This window comes from Notothenia rossii (assembly GCF_949606895.1).
Source record: "Notothenia rossii genome assembly, chromosome: 4".
Taxonomy (NCBI): Eukaryota; Metazoa; Chordata; class Actinopteri; order Perciformes; family Nototheniidae; genus Notothenia; species Notothenia rossii.
This window is the reverse complement of record NC_136902.1, coordinates 19,278,099-19,293,578: the sequence shown is the minus strand read 5'-3', so window position 1 is coordinate 19,293,578 and position 15,480 is coordinate 19,278,099. Positions and strand designations below refer to the sequence as shown.

General features: G+C 40.4%; 2 protein-coding genes and 1 long non-coding RNA gene across 7 annotated transcripts in view; 1 reads left to right on the top strand and 2 right to left on the bottom strand.

Annotated features, from left to right (window-relative positions):
- The window catches only part of kcna10a (potassium voltage-gated channel, shaker-related subfamily, member 10a), a 136,170-nt gene that overhangs the window by 22,516 nt on the left and 98,174 nt on the right, over nucleotides 1–15,480 (bottom strand). The gene's annotated exons all lie outside the window — the stretch shown is intronic.
- The window catches only part of kcna2b (potassium voltage-gated channel, shaker-related subfamily, member 2b), a 105,872-nt gene continuing 90,538 nt past the window's right edge, over nucleotides 147–15,480 (bottom strand). The window contains exons 1-2 of one of the 3 annotated variants that reach the window (XM_079676646.1): nucleotides 8,311–8,827; nucleotides 147–6,405 (exon numbers count right to left, since the gene is read on the bottom strand). In XM_079676646.1, coding sequence (XP_079532772.1) covers nucleotides 4,780–6,282 — 1,503 coding nt within the window. In that variant the 5' untranslated portion in view covers nucleotides 6,283–6,405; nucleotides 8,311–8,827 and the 3' untranslated portion in view covers nucleotides 147–4,779. Of the gene's footprint in view, nucleotides 6,406–7,352; nucleotides 7,480–8,310; nucleotides 8,828–15,480 lie in introns of those variants that run through there. The other 2 variants (XM_079676645.1, XM_079676647.1) reach the window with 2 other exon arrangements.
- LOC307036393 lies at nucleotides 7,475–15,333 on the top strand. Of its 3 annotated transcripts, none has more exons than XR_013807344.1 (4): nucleotides 7,475–7,722; nucleotides 10,987–11,014; nucleotides 11,114–11,556; nucleotides 11,912–15,333. It is a non-coding gene; the product is annotated as an uncharacterized lncRNA (long non-coding RNA). The 3 variants fall into 3 exon arrangements; XR_013807345.1 differs by having other exon boundaries at nucleotides 10,918–11,014; XR_013807346.1 differs by having other exon boundaries at nucleotides 10,918–11,556.

Sequence of the window (15,480 nt, the reverse complement as noted above, 5' to 3'; positions counted from 1 at the left end):
TCATGGCACTGATACAGGCAATGTTTCTACTTGTCCCACTCTACGTTGAACTGGGAGTCAAGAGCATTTTGCTCTCCTCTCTCAATTTACCCCCTTCCTGCTTTTATAAATAGACCACTTTGTTTTTCTCGGTAAAACACAGAGAGCATAGGATTCACTCAAGGGGAGAATCAGGATACATAACCATTGAGGAGGCGAGGGTCCCTTCGAATATACCTTTGGTAATGGAGATGATAGTGGCCGCTCCAGTGATGCTTTCAAGACTTTATACTGTAAATGGTACTTTAAGGCTTTAATCTCATGGCTTTATTTTTGCTGTAACAGTACCAAAAAAGAACAGGTTATGTTAAGAAATATGCTTCATTGACTTTGCAATTTTTACCTACAGTAAGTTGTTGGATGAAGTAAACAATCAGTCATTTTCTGCTTGATTCTGTGGATAGACACAACATATTATCATGGTTAAAATCACACTAGATTACATTCAGCTTGTTAGATCTGGCATGATAGTGTATCATTATAAGACTAACTGATATAAGCTCAATGATGGAATAACACATGTATTTTTGTTGCTACTATTTGATCACAAGAGTTCATTTACACCAAATGAGAAAGTCACAGTATCTTAAAGTCCATTAAGATGTTGTAATGGATATTATCATGAGGACCATTATTATTCATTCATTTATCAGTTATTATATTATATATTATTTTGAATGATGAAAGTATCCATTTACTAATGTTCTCAATGAATTCATGTACATTCATTAGTCCTTGTGAAGGGGATTGAGATCCATTGTGTATGTAACCAGGGATAATTAGCTTCTTGGTTTAGTCCTTTTCCTTATAATGGTAGAAAAAAACAGTCTTTATACAGATGGCTGAGTAGAGACTGCAAAAGCTGATAACACCTAATGAAGAACCTGAGGTTTGTCTAAATCTCACATACATTTGACATGATTTGGTATTGTAAAATATTCAAAGAAAGAAGAAAAGGACGTGCTTGTCTGGGGGTAAATATGTATTAAGACGGTACAGACAGAATCTATTTGACCAAGGCCTGCATGTGTAATTCAGTCAAACATCAGCCCCTGCATCGTATGAGGCTCCAAGGTGAGTCAACAATAACATTCAAATAGAAAAACATAGTGAAAAAAACAAACAACAGTCCATTTATACAGTGTCTGATGACACAAATAATTTAAAGTTCTCACAGAAATTATATTTCCATTTTGATTTCTTAATATATTACCATTCTTAGTCACTGGAGCTTATTAAACCTAAGAGATAATTCATCTATAAGACATTAGTTTCTTGGATTAATTCAGCAAGCATACACTTCGATTCCCTGCTACACAGGAATCTGTACATGGCAGAAGCTTGTTGAAAAGCTGAAGCTTTAGGCATTTTAAGACATCGTCGAAAGCAGCTTTAATTCCTAGATACATTGTTTACATGGCTACGTGTGTTCACCACCAGCAGTGGGTTTTAGTCTGTTCACCTTGAAGTGAGATAGAACCTCAGGAGTTTGTCCTGACAGCAGACGGGACCATCACAGGCAGTGTGTACAACAGCTGAGTGTTCAACGTTCCAGCATTTGTGTATTTGTGTCAAGTGTCCTCTTGTCTGGGGAGTACAGCAAAGATGTGTTTTCCTTGGTTAAGATCATCCTGATGTGCCATCCTATCGGTTTCTCCACGAGTGTTTTTGTCTTGGCAGAGTTTCAGTTCAGTATTGTGTGCTTGGTAACAAGAGTGGAAACGACAGAAGTCCAGGCGAAGCCTTCAAGCCACATAAAGTCACAAAGGTGTTACAGTCAACAAGAACAGTGTAGAAAAATACAAGTACACATCAGATTAAACAGCAACAAAGGGTGTGGGCAGGGTTTATCTTACTTCATTATCGTATTTTCCTCCCCAAACTTTCCTCTCTTTCCTTCCATTTCCTTCAATCCCCAGTAATTGGCTGATACTGCAGCTTATCTCATGAGTCAACACATGCTCATAGATCTTGTCTCTGTTGAGTGTGGCAGGACATTCCTTTCCGTTGTCTTTGTTTAATATACTGTACGCATGTGTTGAACATATACACAGGCTGTAAACAGTGTGCAGGGATGGAACAGAATATACAGAGCACCATGGCGGCCTGGAGTCAAGCAGAGCAGTGTTTTAGATAACTAAACTGGCAGCTTGTGGGTATCTTACAGCTCTCTATTTCTCACAATCTCTTTCGGTTTCTCTCTCATTCACACAATAACACATCAACAGACGACACTACACACTGAGCTTGATGGAAATATATACCAGGAATAAGTGCACTCAGACAATCACTTGGAGCATTATGATACAATTGGCTGGGCAAAAAGTCCAACTGACTGTATGGATCTGTGCATACACAGGGCTGGCAAATAGTAGATGTTGTGCTTTTTCTATGATACACAGTTACTGACTTGACTTGACTTGAACTGACTATAAAGGCTTTGAATGCGAAGATGTCTGCACTGTGGATCGTATGTTTGTATCCCTATTCTGGAGTTTGTGTGGATTTTGACTTTTCTCTCAATCTTAACCTGTTTCCTCTCATGTTTACTGCTGTTAATTTGTCCTATCTCTCAAAATAGTTCCCACATCTTCTGGTGTACACACAACCATCTCTGGGTACTTAAAATGAAGTGTGACTTAATTATTTCAAATAACAAGGGCAAGAAGATGGGTTTGCATGACACATGCTTCTAGAGCAAGAATGTGTCTTTCATACAGTATATTGCACATAACGGCAGTAGATATATAGGATTATAATGATGTCCATTAGCTTTTTAAGTATTATTCATACTAATTCATGCTACAATGAATACTTCAAAGGACAGGCAGCACTACAATAGCTGAATAACATCTGTTTGATATAAAGCTGATAAAGGACACACAGCCTAGGTCCTAGATTATATGAGCAAAAGGTGCCAATGGAATGGTTGTTCAAACTGCATGAGTATCAAAAAGAAAAGCAAATAGTGTGAACAAAAGAAAGCTCTTTTACAACCCAAGATACAGTATGCCAGGTGGCAGCACATTTGTCTTCAGTAATATGATAATTGAGCAACCACACCTTTAACTTGTTCCAGAGGCAGGCAAAGTTTATTAATTTTGATCAAGTGTTTAAGGGGAGAAATATGAGGTCGAGAGGGCACTGCAGGCTGAAACAATTTATCCGTTTGATCAAGCAAGAGACATGAATTTAACACGTTTTGCCATGCAATTGGCTTTGTGATATCAAACGCAAGCTTTAAGTAGATTCAATCACTGACATTCCTTCTTGTCACTTATCCAGAAAGACTGAATAACACAAAGCTGGCATCAATCGTATGAGCAGAGATGGACCATGATGGTCATATAGATACATTTACGTTTATCACTGAGCTCTTGGTTGTGCACGCAAAATGTTAGAGTTAAAAGCATAAATAACCATTATACATAATATTAGTTAACTTTGCTGCCATAAAACTTGGTTTAAAAAAGCCTCTGACAAAAACAAACAGTTTACAATCTTACTCTAGTTCGCTCCTTAATCTTATTTTGTCTGTTTCTACAAACATGGAATGCTATGAAGTCAAGAACAGCAACATTACTGCTGGGCAGTGGTGCCAAACTGAACACATCTCACTGTAGAAGTGTCACAATGGACCAGGATGGCGGCTAAAGAGACACTTTAAGGTTACGTTAAGAAGACGAAGAAATAGGCACTCACTCAGAACGCTGCAGAGAAAATCTTCAACATCACCCATCTTAACCATCGAAGATGTAGATGAGAAGCACACATTCGTCATATCACTTTAAAAAAAAGCATACATTATAATAAATCAAATAAACATTCATCAATAAATAAACATTCACTCTGTTAAGCTAGACATTTCTTCTGTCCATCTTTATGCCTGCACTGGCTGAAAACAAAAAAGGCAGTCTTATACTGTTAATCCACTTGAGCTTCCTAGAAGAAAAATGGCAGTAAAAAGAAGGTGTGCTATTGTTCAGAATTACAGCACAGCACGGTCATCTATCTCTTGGTCTCTACAGAAGCCACTAGCTTGTTCTAGACAATATGTAGTGAGGTTCTGGGGAGGAAAGCCATTGCACTAATAGTTTTTTCTCTCACAACAAATGACCATTTGGCCAAAAGCGTATTAGTATCGCTCTGTCTGTCTCTCGTTCTTTGTTGCGCACTTCAGTTTCCTGACAGAACAGCTGTGATCTTGGTGATTTAGTTTTTCTCTGAGTCAGGACCTTGGCAGTGAGAGCATCAGATTAATGTTGCTCATTAATGCTTATAGTAGTATGGCCTGTTTTCAATCACAAGTTAATAAATTACATTTAAAAAACAGTTGTTATGCTGATATAAATTGTAGTCATTGGTATACCTTCTCTCAGCGGCAGTTTGAGCAAGAAGGTAAAATCTAATGGTCCCTTAATGGAGTTAAATATTGGTTATTACTTGTTAGGCTACTAATTGACTACTGTTGTGAGCAGGATGACTATTGTCACAAAGGTAAGACTAACTCCATGCAGACACTGACAATATCCTAAATAAGACGGGTGGCGATTCTATGATATGCGCTGATATGTCCATTTGATGTAGGAGAACATGAGGTCCTCTCGACTGACAAGATGAATCCTACTCTTTTGTTCTGGACTCCCACTCTGGGTGCCACATATTGGCCGATAAATGGAGGTACATCTTGTTCGCCCGTTACAGACCACAGCTGAAGTAACTAATCTGCAGTAGCTCACATTACACATCTGTACGCATCTTAGTGATGTTTACATAGTTAGTGTTGGCCAGGGTGCAGTTTCCTGTTTTCATGCCCTCTGGTCTGAAGTCTTCAGTGCTGTGGTTCATAGCCTCTTGGATCTCCACATAGTCAGATTTACTGAGAGTGGACCCACTGCCACTACACCCACTCCTCTTCAGATCTTCAGCTGAGCTGGCTTTAGGCACACTCGGGCTATTCAGATACTGTGCCTGTTCTTCACCCTCTGTCTCTCTGTGGTAGAAGTAGTTAAAGTTTGACACAATGACAGGTACAGGCAGGGCAATAGTCAGCACCCCGGCAATGGCGCAGAGAGAACCAACAATCTTTCCTCCAATGGTTGTTGGGACCATGTCTCCATAACCCACAGTGGTCATGGAAACCACGGCCCACCAAAAGGCCTCAGGGATGCTGCTGAACTGAGACTGAGGCTCGTCAGCTTCGGCAAAGTAGACAGCACTGGAGAAAAGGATCACTCCGATGAACAGGAAAAAGATGAGGAGGCCCAGTTCACGCATACTGGCCTTCAGAGTCTGTCCCAAGATTTGGAGCCCCTTGGAGTGACGTGAGAGTTTAAAGATACGGAACACCCTGACTAGACGAATGACACGCAGAATAGCCAAAGACATAGCCTGCTGGCCTGCCTGTCCGTCCTCTGGCCTCTCTGCTAGCTCTGTACCCAGGGTGATGAAGTAGGGGATGATTGCCACAATATCAATGATGTTCATGATGTTGCCAAAGAATCCCGCTTTACTGGGACAGGCAAAGAACCTCACTAGGAACTCAAAAGAAAACCAGATGATACAGAGGGTCTCCACAATGAAGAAAGGGTCTTTAAAATAGGCTGAGTTGTCATAGGTTGAGGTCCCATTGGACCCGGACGGTATCGGATAATTGTACATTTCCTCATCATCGTTTCGGAAAACTGGCAGTGTCTCCAGACAGAAGCTGACAATAGAGATAAGAATCACCATGACGGAGATGATGGCAATGACACGGGCAGGACCGGAGCTCTCTGGATATTCAAACAGCAACCATACTTGTCTCTGAAATTCATTCTCTGGCAACGGCCGCTCTTCTTCCTTTATAAACCCTTCGTCTTCCCTGAAGATTTCCATAGCCTCCTCACCCAGTTCATAAAACCGGATCTCCTCAGAAAAAATGTCCAAGGTCACATTAACAGGCCGGCGCAGCCTCCCTCCTGATTGGTAATAATAAAGTATAGCATCAAAACTGGGTCGATTCCGATCAAAGAAGTACTCGTTCCGGAGAGGATCAAAATACCTCATCCTTTTCTTGGGATCACCCAGCAGTGTATCAGGAAACTGGGAGAGAGTCTTGAGCTGCGTCTCAAAACGCAAGCCTGAGATGTTGATGACGACCCTCTCACAGCACTCATGATCTAGATCTGGGTCGTACTGGTCATGAGGCGGACCTGGATGTGCTGCGGCTTCATCCGCAGGGTCGCTGGTCGCAACCGTCATTCTAGAGGAGGATGGGACCTGCAGGATTCAGACAGTGTGGGGCCACTTCTGGGCCACGACGAGATAAAAACTCCACAAACGTGTCGGTTCAGGAAGGCTACAGGCAGTTCTGCCTGCGAAGAGCTACAGATAGGAGAGAAAGCAGAGAAAGAATGCAAAATTAATTAAAGAAATATGTGTTTAATGTTGTGTTTTGAATTAAACAAGCAAGAAAACTCATGCTTTTACATAAGGTTATCATTTTAAATTTGGAGCATGCATACAGTACTCAACAACTTGTATCAACTCGTTCATATTTTGTAACCATTCATGTTATGTGTTACATCTGTCAGCGACTGTAATTGTCAGTAATTCTTATAAATATCGTGCTATTTCCAAACCTTCCTGCAAACAGGCAAGAGGAGGGCAGTTGAAAGTAACAAGCAGGGTGGATGGGTGGGGGTGCAGAAGCACTTGAGCGCATTGGCTCCATCTTGTCTATGTGTATTAGGTTATGAGTTATCCCTCATATGAGCACGCTGCAGGATCAATATGCCAGCCAGTAATACTGTATCAGCTCTCACAGGGTGCAATTATAACCAACAAATATGATTATTGAGTGCTCCACTGCAATCTCTCAGATGAAATCCTCTCTCTCTCTCTCTCTCTCTCTCTCTCTCTCTCTCTCTCTCTCTCTCTCTCTCTCTCTCTCTCTCTCTCTCTCTCTCTCTCTCTCTCTCTCTCTCTCTCTCTCTCTCTCTCTCTCTCTCTGTTTGTGTGATTTGACTAGGATTTCTTCGCAAAGCAGAAAAACTTCATCAAGTAAATTATCAAATTAACAGTTTATCAGTTAGTTACATTTGGGTATATTGGTCAGAGCCAGTGGCTAAAGTAGACTGTAATGAATCATTGTCAAGTTTGAACAGTTCACTAAAACCTTCACATTTCAAAGGCCAATGCACACACGCAATTTAAAAATATAAAATATTTCATATGCTACTGGCTCTATTTCAGACACACTATTTTACTTTAAAGACAGCCACATATGTGTAATTTGGTAGTTAAAGCAAAAATTGATCCAAAAATCCTACCTATGTGCATTGGCGCTTGTTACATATCCTCCGGTGGATATGCGTAATGGGCCCAGTAGAAGTCAAAAGTCAGGCCCCGCGGTCACAGCAGCTCCTCTGCCGGCCATTTATCACCCGAAGCTCCGGCTCTGCAGCAGCGCGGGAGTGAGAAAGGGGACAAGGCGTGAGGATGCACGAGTTACCTCCCTCCTCTGTGACCAGAAGATACATGTTGTGAAGCAGCTAAGCTACAGGTTGATGCTGGTGGAGGGAGAAGGGGGGCTGCGATGATGTTGTGGTGGGAAATAAAGTAAGCAAATCTTGAAATGTTTGGTATTAGCTAAACATGACGGCCCCATCTGAATGATACCCGCCTGCAGCAACAGCAAAGGTAATCCTCTAGCCGGCAGACTTATTGATGAAGGCGCTGTTGTCAGTATTTCTATTATGTAGCACGCATGCTTCGGCAGATTTCATCTAAAGCGAAATCACCTGTTTGCACTCTTTGAACAGGTCCGTCTTTTTTAGCTCGGTACAAATGTTATCCTTTTAATCTATTTCTTAACTCCTCATAAATAAACTCCTCCATCTTTTTCTCATGGGGAATATCAATATGAATACACCAATGATTCGCAGTATCAAATGGAGGCTACATCTCGCGACCCATTCCATGGAATAACGTTGTCCTCTGAGGGCGTTTTTCATAGATGAGGAGGAACTATTTATTTTTGAAAGATTTGAGACAAAGCAGCCAAGTTAATGCACGGGGACGGTCAAACATTATATGACAGTGTTGCAGTTCACAGGCAAGCGCGAGGGAGTTAGTTGGAGTGGCAGGTGCCAGACATACTTAAACCATTTGCAGCCCTCTCGTGTGGATTGTGGACAACCACAGCAGACTCCATGCACTAAACAAAGCAGCATAGCGTTATCTGTCGAACTACAGGATAATTTCAGATAATGACATGCAGGAATTCACCCTGGTTATCTTGGTGCGCAGACGCATGTATTTTTTTATCCAGTTTGTCTCTTCTTAAAAGCTGCCTTTGGGTCGTGAGTCCATTTCTTCATAGTCTGTCCTCCTTCCCGTATTTGACTAAGCTGTCCAGCGGATGTGTCATCTCATCACGACCAAGTGTTTTTGAGCAGCCGGCTCTTCCCATGTCTCTCAGATGTCACCATAATTCACCATAGTTGAGATGCGTGGGCTGCAGGCGGGCATCTGAGCGCATACTAACAGCTTCTTGCGCGCCTCGCCCCATCTCTCTGCGCTCCCCCTTCCCCGACTCTCCTGTCCTCACTGCTCCACATTAAAGGGGAAGCATCGCCCACCACTGGGTGGAAACGGTTTTCAACAAAACATGTGCGTCTCAGGAGAAAACAATTGGAAATACTCGTGTATAAGTTGAAACTCACATGAGACCGTAATATTTGCAAGCAGCCTGCCTCGTGCCACTGATGCATTTACAACATTGAAGAACATTGATTAACAATGATGAAAACGATGAAATATGTTCTTGTATGACTGTTAGGGGACATGCGAAGTGTAAATATAGGATGGGAAATGTTTCTACTGAACTTTAATGAGGGCAAGTAATTAAGGAAAGGAGGGTTAATCAGCTATAGCAGCTGAACTTGTGATTGTTTGTCCCTGCTTGAACTGTTCTAGAAAATACTCATTATATCATAATATTATTAGATATGATTTGAGCATTCAACTGGGTCAACAGGTTTGTTTGTGTACTTTGTTGTCTGTATGCGAAGATAGTTTGCATAGAGCCCAGAAGATGTAGTCTGCAGGTCAAATGTGCATGCCATTTGTGAGATCCTTAATGTATGTAATATAGAGAGCTATCTACAGTACAGTTTGTTTGTGGCTAGTTTTGCTTTGATCATCAACAGACCTAAATAATTACTGCTACTATTGAGCACATGCACTTTTCCATACATTAACAGGACGTATGCTAGAAAACTCTTAATGCAATCACAGATAAAATCCATGTTAAGTTTAATGTTTGTACAGTTAAATTAACTAGGGCATTGAAGTTTTCCTGCAGACAGTCTTCCCTGTCTTTCTTTCCTCTATACTGCTTGAAAGTGGGCCAGGTGAAATCCCAGATATGTCTTCAGGCAAGGCGCGGGAATTCAACGCACATGAAAGAAAATGAGACCACACAACTCCCTAAAGAATACATGAGGAATACCACATATCCTCCCCCATGTGTTCTCCTTGCTCTTCCATTTGCTTTTGCCCAAGGACAAGTTGAAAGTACTATGCAAACCTTCTGCATTAAAAGTGTCAACATACTGATTAAGATGATGACATGGGACCACAGGGACTGCAGCAGTGGCCCACTCTGCACAGAGCTGATGGCTGAAGGTTTTCAAAGGGGAGATATCGACAGTTTTACATAAGCACACTGATTGATGGACTCTTAAATCCTCATCATACGTGAATGTAAAGGAGGAAGGCCCAATTGTAAATGGAGGGCAGCTAAGAGCCAGGCCACCAATGTCCAATGCTGGGTGTCAGTAGTTTAATGATTCATCATCCACAACCTCATTCTCAGCCATTACTTATAACACAGTTTTACTACCGGGGTGGGGGAGAGGGCACATAGAGTATTGTATATTAGATTGAGTTGGTTGGGGTTGGGGAAGGGTGAGTCACATCCCCTGATGATTAATGTTGAACTTTATTCTTTCAACCACTTTGAATTTGCACACACTGGTTAGAAATCAGTGTTCATGATCATTTCCAGTCTTTCCGTTTTCCCTTTAACTCAACCAACTTGTTTTAGTTACCTTAAAGATATCATAAATTAATAATCCATAGAACATATTTTACCTAAACCATAATTTAGGTTTACTATACCTGAACTTCATCTTCAGCTGCAACCCGTATCAAGAAAACAATAGGAAAACACGGACAACGTTAACTCTTACTGTAAAGACAATATGCGTGTTGTTTAAGATAAATGTATCAGGGGCAGTTCCAGACAAATATGTATAGAGCACAGTAAATAGAAGCAGATTAGGAGAAAGTCAAAGTTGTAATATATTCAAACCTGACATCTCACCAATATCAATAAACAAAATGTCCATAAATCCACTGAGAAATCATAAAAAAAACATGTTTCTTACAGATCCGAAGCTGAATTTTTGCTGTTCTTTAATGCAAGTACAAGCCATTTAGTATTATTTCACTGTACAGCATTGGTAGACTGCCAACAGGAATGGCTAATAGCTAATGGGGCATACTTTTAATGCTGCAATAAACAACACATGTAGGGTTAAAGTGTGGCTCAAGTTGTATTTCACATAACTCATAACTCACTCAATCCATAACACATACTTCCTGTTTTAATAGAAGGAACAATGGATTCCTTTAACCTATATTTTTTAAATATGAATGTTTGGGCACAGTTTTCTTGATTTTGTCCATGGGGGGGATCCTAAACAGTTAGACTTTGAAAAAACCGGATCTATATACTGTAAACAGTAGAATATCACTGGCATAGAGTTGAACAGAAAGTTTAAGGGCATTTATCCTTCAACCATTTTAAATCTTCAATTCTGTCTCCAGTTTGTCTCACTTTAAGGTCGTGCCAAGTCTCAGTCAACGGGGCAATTGATTCTGTTTTGTGTTCAACAGCGCAGACGAGATGGAACCTCAGAGAAATGTAAGAATGCTTTCCAACTAATGACCCCACACGACTGCTGTAACCACAACCAAGCAACCTTTTTTGATTTGGCAATTTATGATTGTATTTTCTTGACAGCTTGTACTCTAGCTTCTGGGCAGGGGCCCCGACTGTGGGGAGCCTCAAAATGTCTAGACAGAAATGTGGATGGAATAATAAAACAAACAGGAAAGTGCCAGAAATTCTCAGAGCTCCATGATGTTCACATTACATCCCCATCATATAAGCACATTAAATTAAATTGACCCTGAATTTATATTGTTTGATTTGTTACAAATAGCGCAGTTAAGAGTTAATTTTGAGATGATAAGCATATTTACGTATGTGTCAGTGTGAGTCAGCACACCTAAAATCTCCACCCTTTTCTATGCAGCACAACATGTGGAAGTGAGAGCGGGAGGAGGAGAGGGACTAAGGGACAGAGTGAAGGAGAGAGGAGGGTGTTGATCCAACTTATGACAGCAGACTGCAGGGGATGGGAAGAGCTTTGTCCTGAATGACCTCTGCTGGTGCTGCAGCAGGTGATCACTCCATTACCACACTCTCAGGCACACACACAGATGTAATAACCTATGGTATTGGCATGTGCATGCACTCACCACCAGAACTGCACAAACTGAAACACATAAAGACAAAGTCACAAGGACAAAAGGAAACTAATTTGTCACCTTGGCACTCAAATCAAACAGATTGACAGCTTCACATGCCACAAAAGTTAACATGGAAATGCTCCTTCTATTCATAAATATTATTGCATGTTGGCCCAATTAACCACTACACAACAGCAATTCTTCTTTCTTTCTGACAGCACGCAAAGGAACTTCAACTTATTTTGACCCTTCATTCTCTTTTCCTAATTTTCTCCTGTCTCTCCAGGCACATCTCTCTCTAGGGTCCCTCTATATTTAGAGATTGACCTTGGAAGTTCTATACCTGCCTGTTGAGAGCAACCAGGCTGATTATGATTGCTGTTTTGATGATGAGATATGTCCTCACCTTCAGAGTAGAGTACTCCACTATTGATTCTGGATGTGGTTTCATTTTCTGTTGTTCTCACAGCCTTCAAAAACAAGGAAAAATCAATAGGCTAACTGGTCTGGAGGCGTGGCTTAACTTTGGCTCTAACTTAGAGAGGAAACTTGGGAGTACATTAATAATATCTATACTGCATGAAGAGGTTTGCATGGCTGCGTATGTGTGCAATATGCAGAGATCTTCTTTACAATGGCAACATGCTTAATTAAATGTGCAGTGAAAGCAGAGTATGTTCCACTAGCAAATGTTTTCTTCCCATACTGAGAGCAGCAGTTAAGTGCCTAACTAGTCAGTTCTGTGAAATCAACAGTTAATGTTTATCAGTCTGCAGTCTGTTCTGTTTGTGTCTTCTTCCGTCCATCAACAATATGGCAGAGCCAGCATACATCCCTTTGGGAAGGCAACACCTCACCCTAAAGCAGTGATGGTGATAGGACCAGAGGGTGGACCACATGATGAAAGAAAAGGGAGGAAAAGCATTAGAGGATGTCCAGGAAGAGCGGCATAAGTGGCATAGAGAAAAAGGATTGGTGGAAGAGGGGACAAACAAAGTCCTCAGTAAATGAAGTTAGAAGTGTGCAGGAAAAGAGATGAAGGGAAGGGAACAATAGAGGTAGAGAGGTAGCAGATAAAGGTCACAGTGACAGAGTGATGAGTCATCCAGTGGAGCACAGCAGCATCTCTCTGCTTCACGCTATCACCCTCTCCACCATCTGTCTGTTTGTTTTGACATAAAATTGGGAATGATTGGCAGCGGATTAACCCTTCGGACGACTAGAAAAAAGTAATGTGTCTTAACATTTGGGTCTGAATATGTTACATACTGTATATTATGTTGATGTTTGTGGTTGCATGTGTTTGAGTGTATGTGTCTAAGATTATTTTTGCTGTTTATTTTGAATGTACCTCTAAAGGGAGTCCCGCCTCGTCTCCTGGGCCTTTGGCTGGAAACTGCAACTGATGAGCCAATCAGCATCAAGAACTAATACTTTTTTTTTTTTAAGACACTCTAGCAACAGCATCATCACCCTTAGCAACCATCGTTACCAGCTTCCAATGGTGTGGCTCTGCTAGTGAACTGAAAGTCACAGAGAAAAGTGCACTTGGAAGTTGTAGAAATGTTTATCTCCTGATTTGTATTTTTGGAAAATTAATCATTGATCTGCTAATTTCAAAAGGTTAATATTTTTAAATGTAAAAGTTTAAACAATAAAAGTCTAAATGCATTTTAAATATATAATCAAAAGTTTGTCTCAGATGGCTTTACAACTTGAGTCTCATGAGAGACTCTCCATCATTATAACATTGGTTTATATAATAACAAATTAACAATGAATCTACCCTTAAAGCAGCTATAATTTATATTTGAAACAAAATAAATGAATGAAATGACAATGTGAAAACAATGTGATAATAACAAATGTGTCGCTTTTTGTCATAATCATACTGGGTATTAATTGAATAGGCAGCTCTATACTGTATGAAGCAGTCTAACATTATTTGATTGTTCAATATCAGTGTTGTTTTCAGCTCTGCTTGGCAGCAATAACCCATTGATGGTAATCAATGTGTAAGCAACTGTTTGACATATCAACTTAAAGGTTATGATTTATCAATGTTGTGTTAAATAATTATTTATGCTGCCCCAAATGTCACCTCCAACAAAAAGATCAGTTATTTAGTGTTAAAGTCATTTTATTTTTCTATAAATGTTGGTATATCCTTTAATCATTAACTGCTGCTGACATACAGCCCTGTTGTGTGTGCGAGTGCGTGTGTGTGTGCGTGTGTGTGTGTGTGTGCGTGCGTGTGTGTGTGTGTGTGTGTGTGTGTGGGTGTGTGTGTGTGTGTGCATGTGTGTATACAGTCTGGTGTTGGCTCAGGACTGAGGGGTGTTGGCATTGTCTTGACTCCACTTAGACCGACTGTTCCAAATGGAGACACTTGATGGTGACACCCGATCTGTCTTTACTGGCAATACACTGATCCTCTGCCAAAGACACACACACACACGCACACACACTTGTTTACAATAACTCAAAACACATAGACACACACTGCCAACGCCCACCCTTCTGAGAAGTCCTGTACACACAAACACTACTGTTAGTATTACAGACAGCTTGAGTGGTGATCCCTTCAATGCACCTGAATCTGTTCCCATGGCCACTCTCTTCATCTTGCAGACAACCCTCCCTTGTTGCTATGGAGATTTCCTGATGTAGCACCATGGCTGGAGGTGAGCTTTGATGACATCACCGGTATTTTTGTGATCTCAAAGGAAGTTGTATCTTCCACTAACATGTTTTTAATATAGCCAAATAAAGACAACCAATCAGTTAGAAAAAATGAAATGTTTAAATTGGAGAAAATGAATTGTGCTGCACTGATAAACATTGGGAGTATTTAGATTAAAACTATCACAGCATTTCCAATATGGCAAAAAAAAGGTTTTGATATTGGTGGCCACACAATAGCCTAGAGAGATGGCAGAGTTATTAGCAAGCTGGTGGGCTCCCTGGAGCAATAAAGCACACTTGCTTCATACACAGGATGACAGTGTGATGGCTGTAAACCTCTGTTAGAATGTTAATATTTACCTCCTGCGGCACAGAGATGATATGAAGTTTTCCACTGGACTCACACACAGTTCAATTCTCGTTATGGTTCAGCTGTGCAGTTCAGGGAAAAGCCAAATGTTTTTGCAATATTGTGCCATAAAAGCAATCATCTCTTTTCCATGCACATGTTAAAATGGGTGAGGATGCAGAAATGGTGTCATAGAGCATAGTTGCTTGTACTTTTATTATCATACTTCTATTTCATTTGTGTTTACAAATAGGATATTTTCTGTTTGGCACCATCACAGCTGTCTAGTACAACCCCAACCTGTGTTTTACGAGACAGCTGCTCAAGGACTACACACCAAACCCTGTTCACTATACAGGGTTTATAGTCATCATACTTTATTGAGTATGATGACAATAAACAATTTTTTCTGTTTATTTATGGATGCTAATACCCCTATAAATCTAGGAAATTAGAGCAACATTTAATGATTAAAGCAACTTATAATCACACACAGAATCACATTCTATATTGTAAGCACTGCTATTACTTGTTCTAATGTCCTACTGCAAACTATTTGATGTTTTTTGTCTGCCCTTATTTGCCCTTCATCCTGTTAAATAATGAAATCCAAATTAAATATGTAGCTTATACTAAACCATACCAAAGTGAATTATAGAAGAGGATTAATTCTACAGAAACATCAACACAGACAGGGTAATCCTGGTTCAAATGTCTCTAATCATGACATCATCAAAACCACACAAATACGAGGAAATAAGGTTTATAAAGATATTTTCCCAGTTCAATTTTCTCATTAATTAATAAAAAATCTCCTTGCA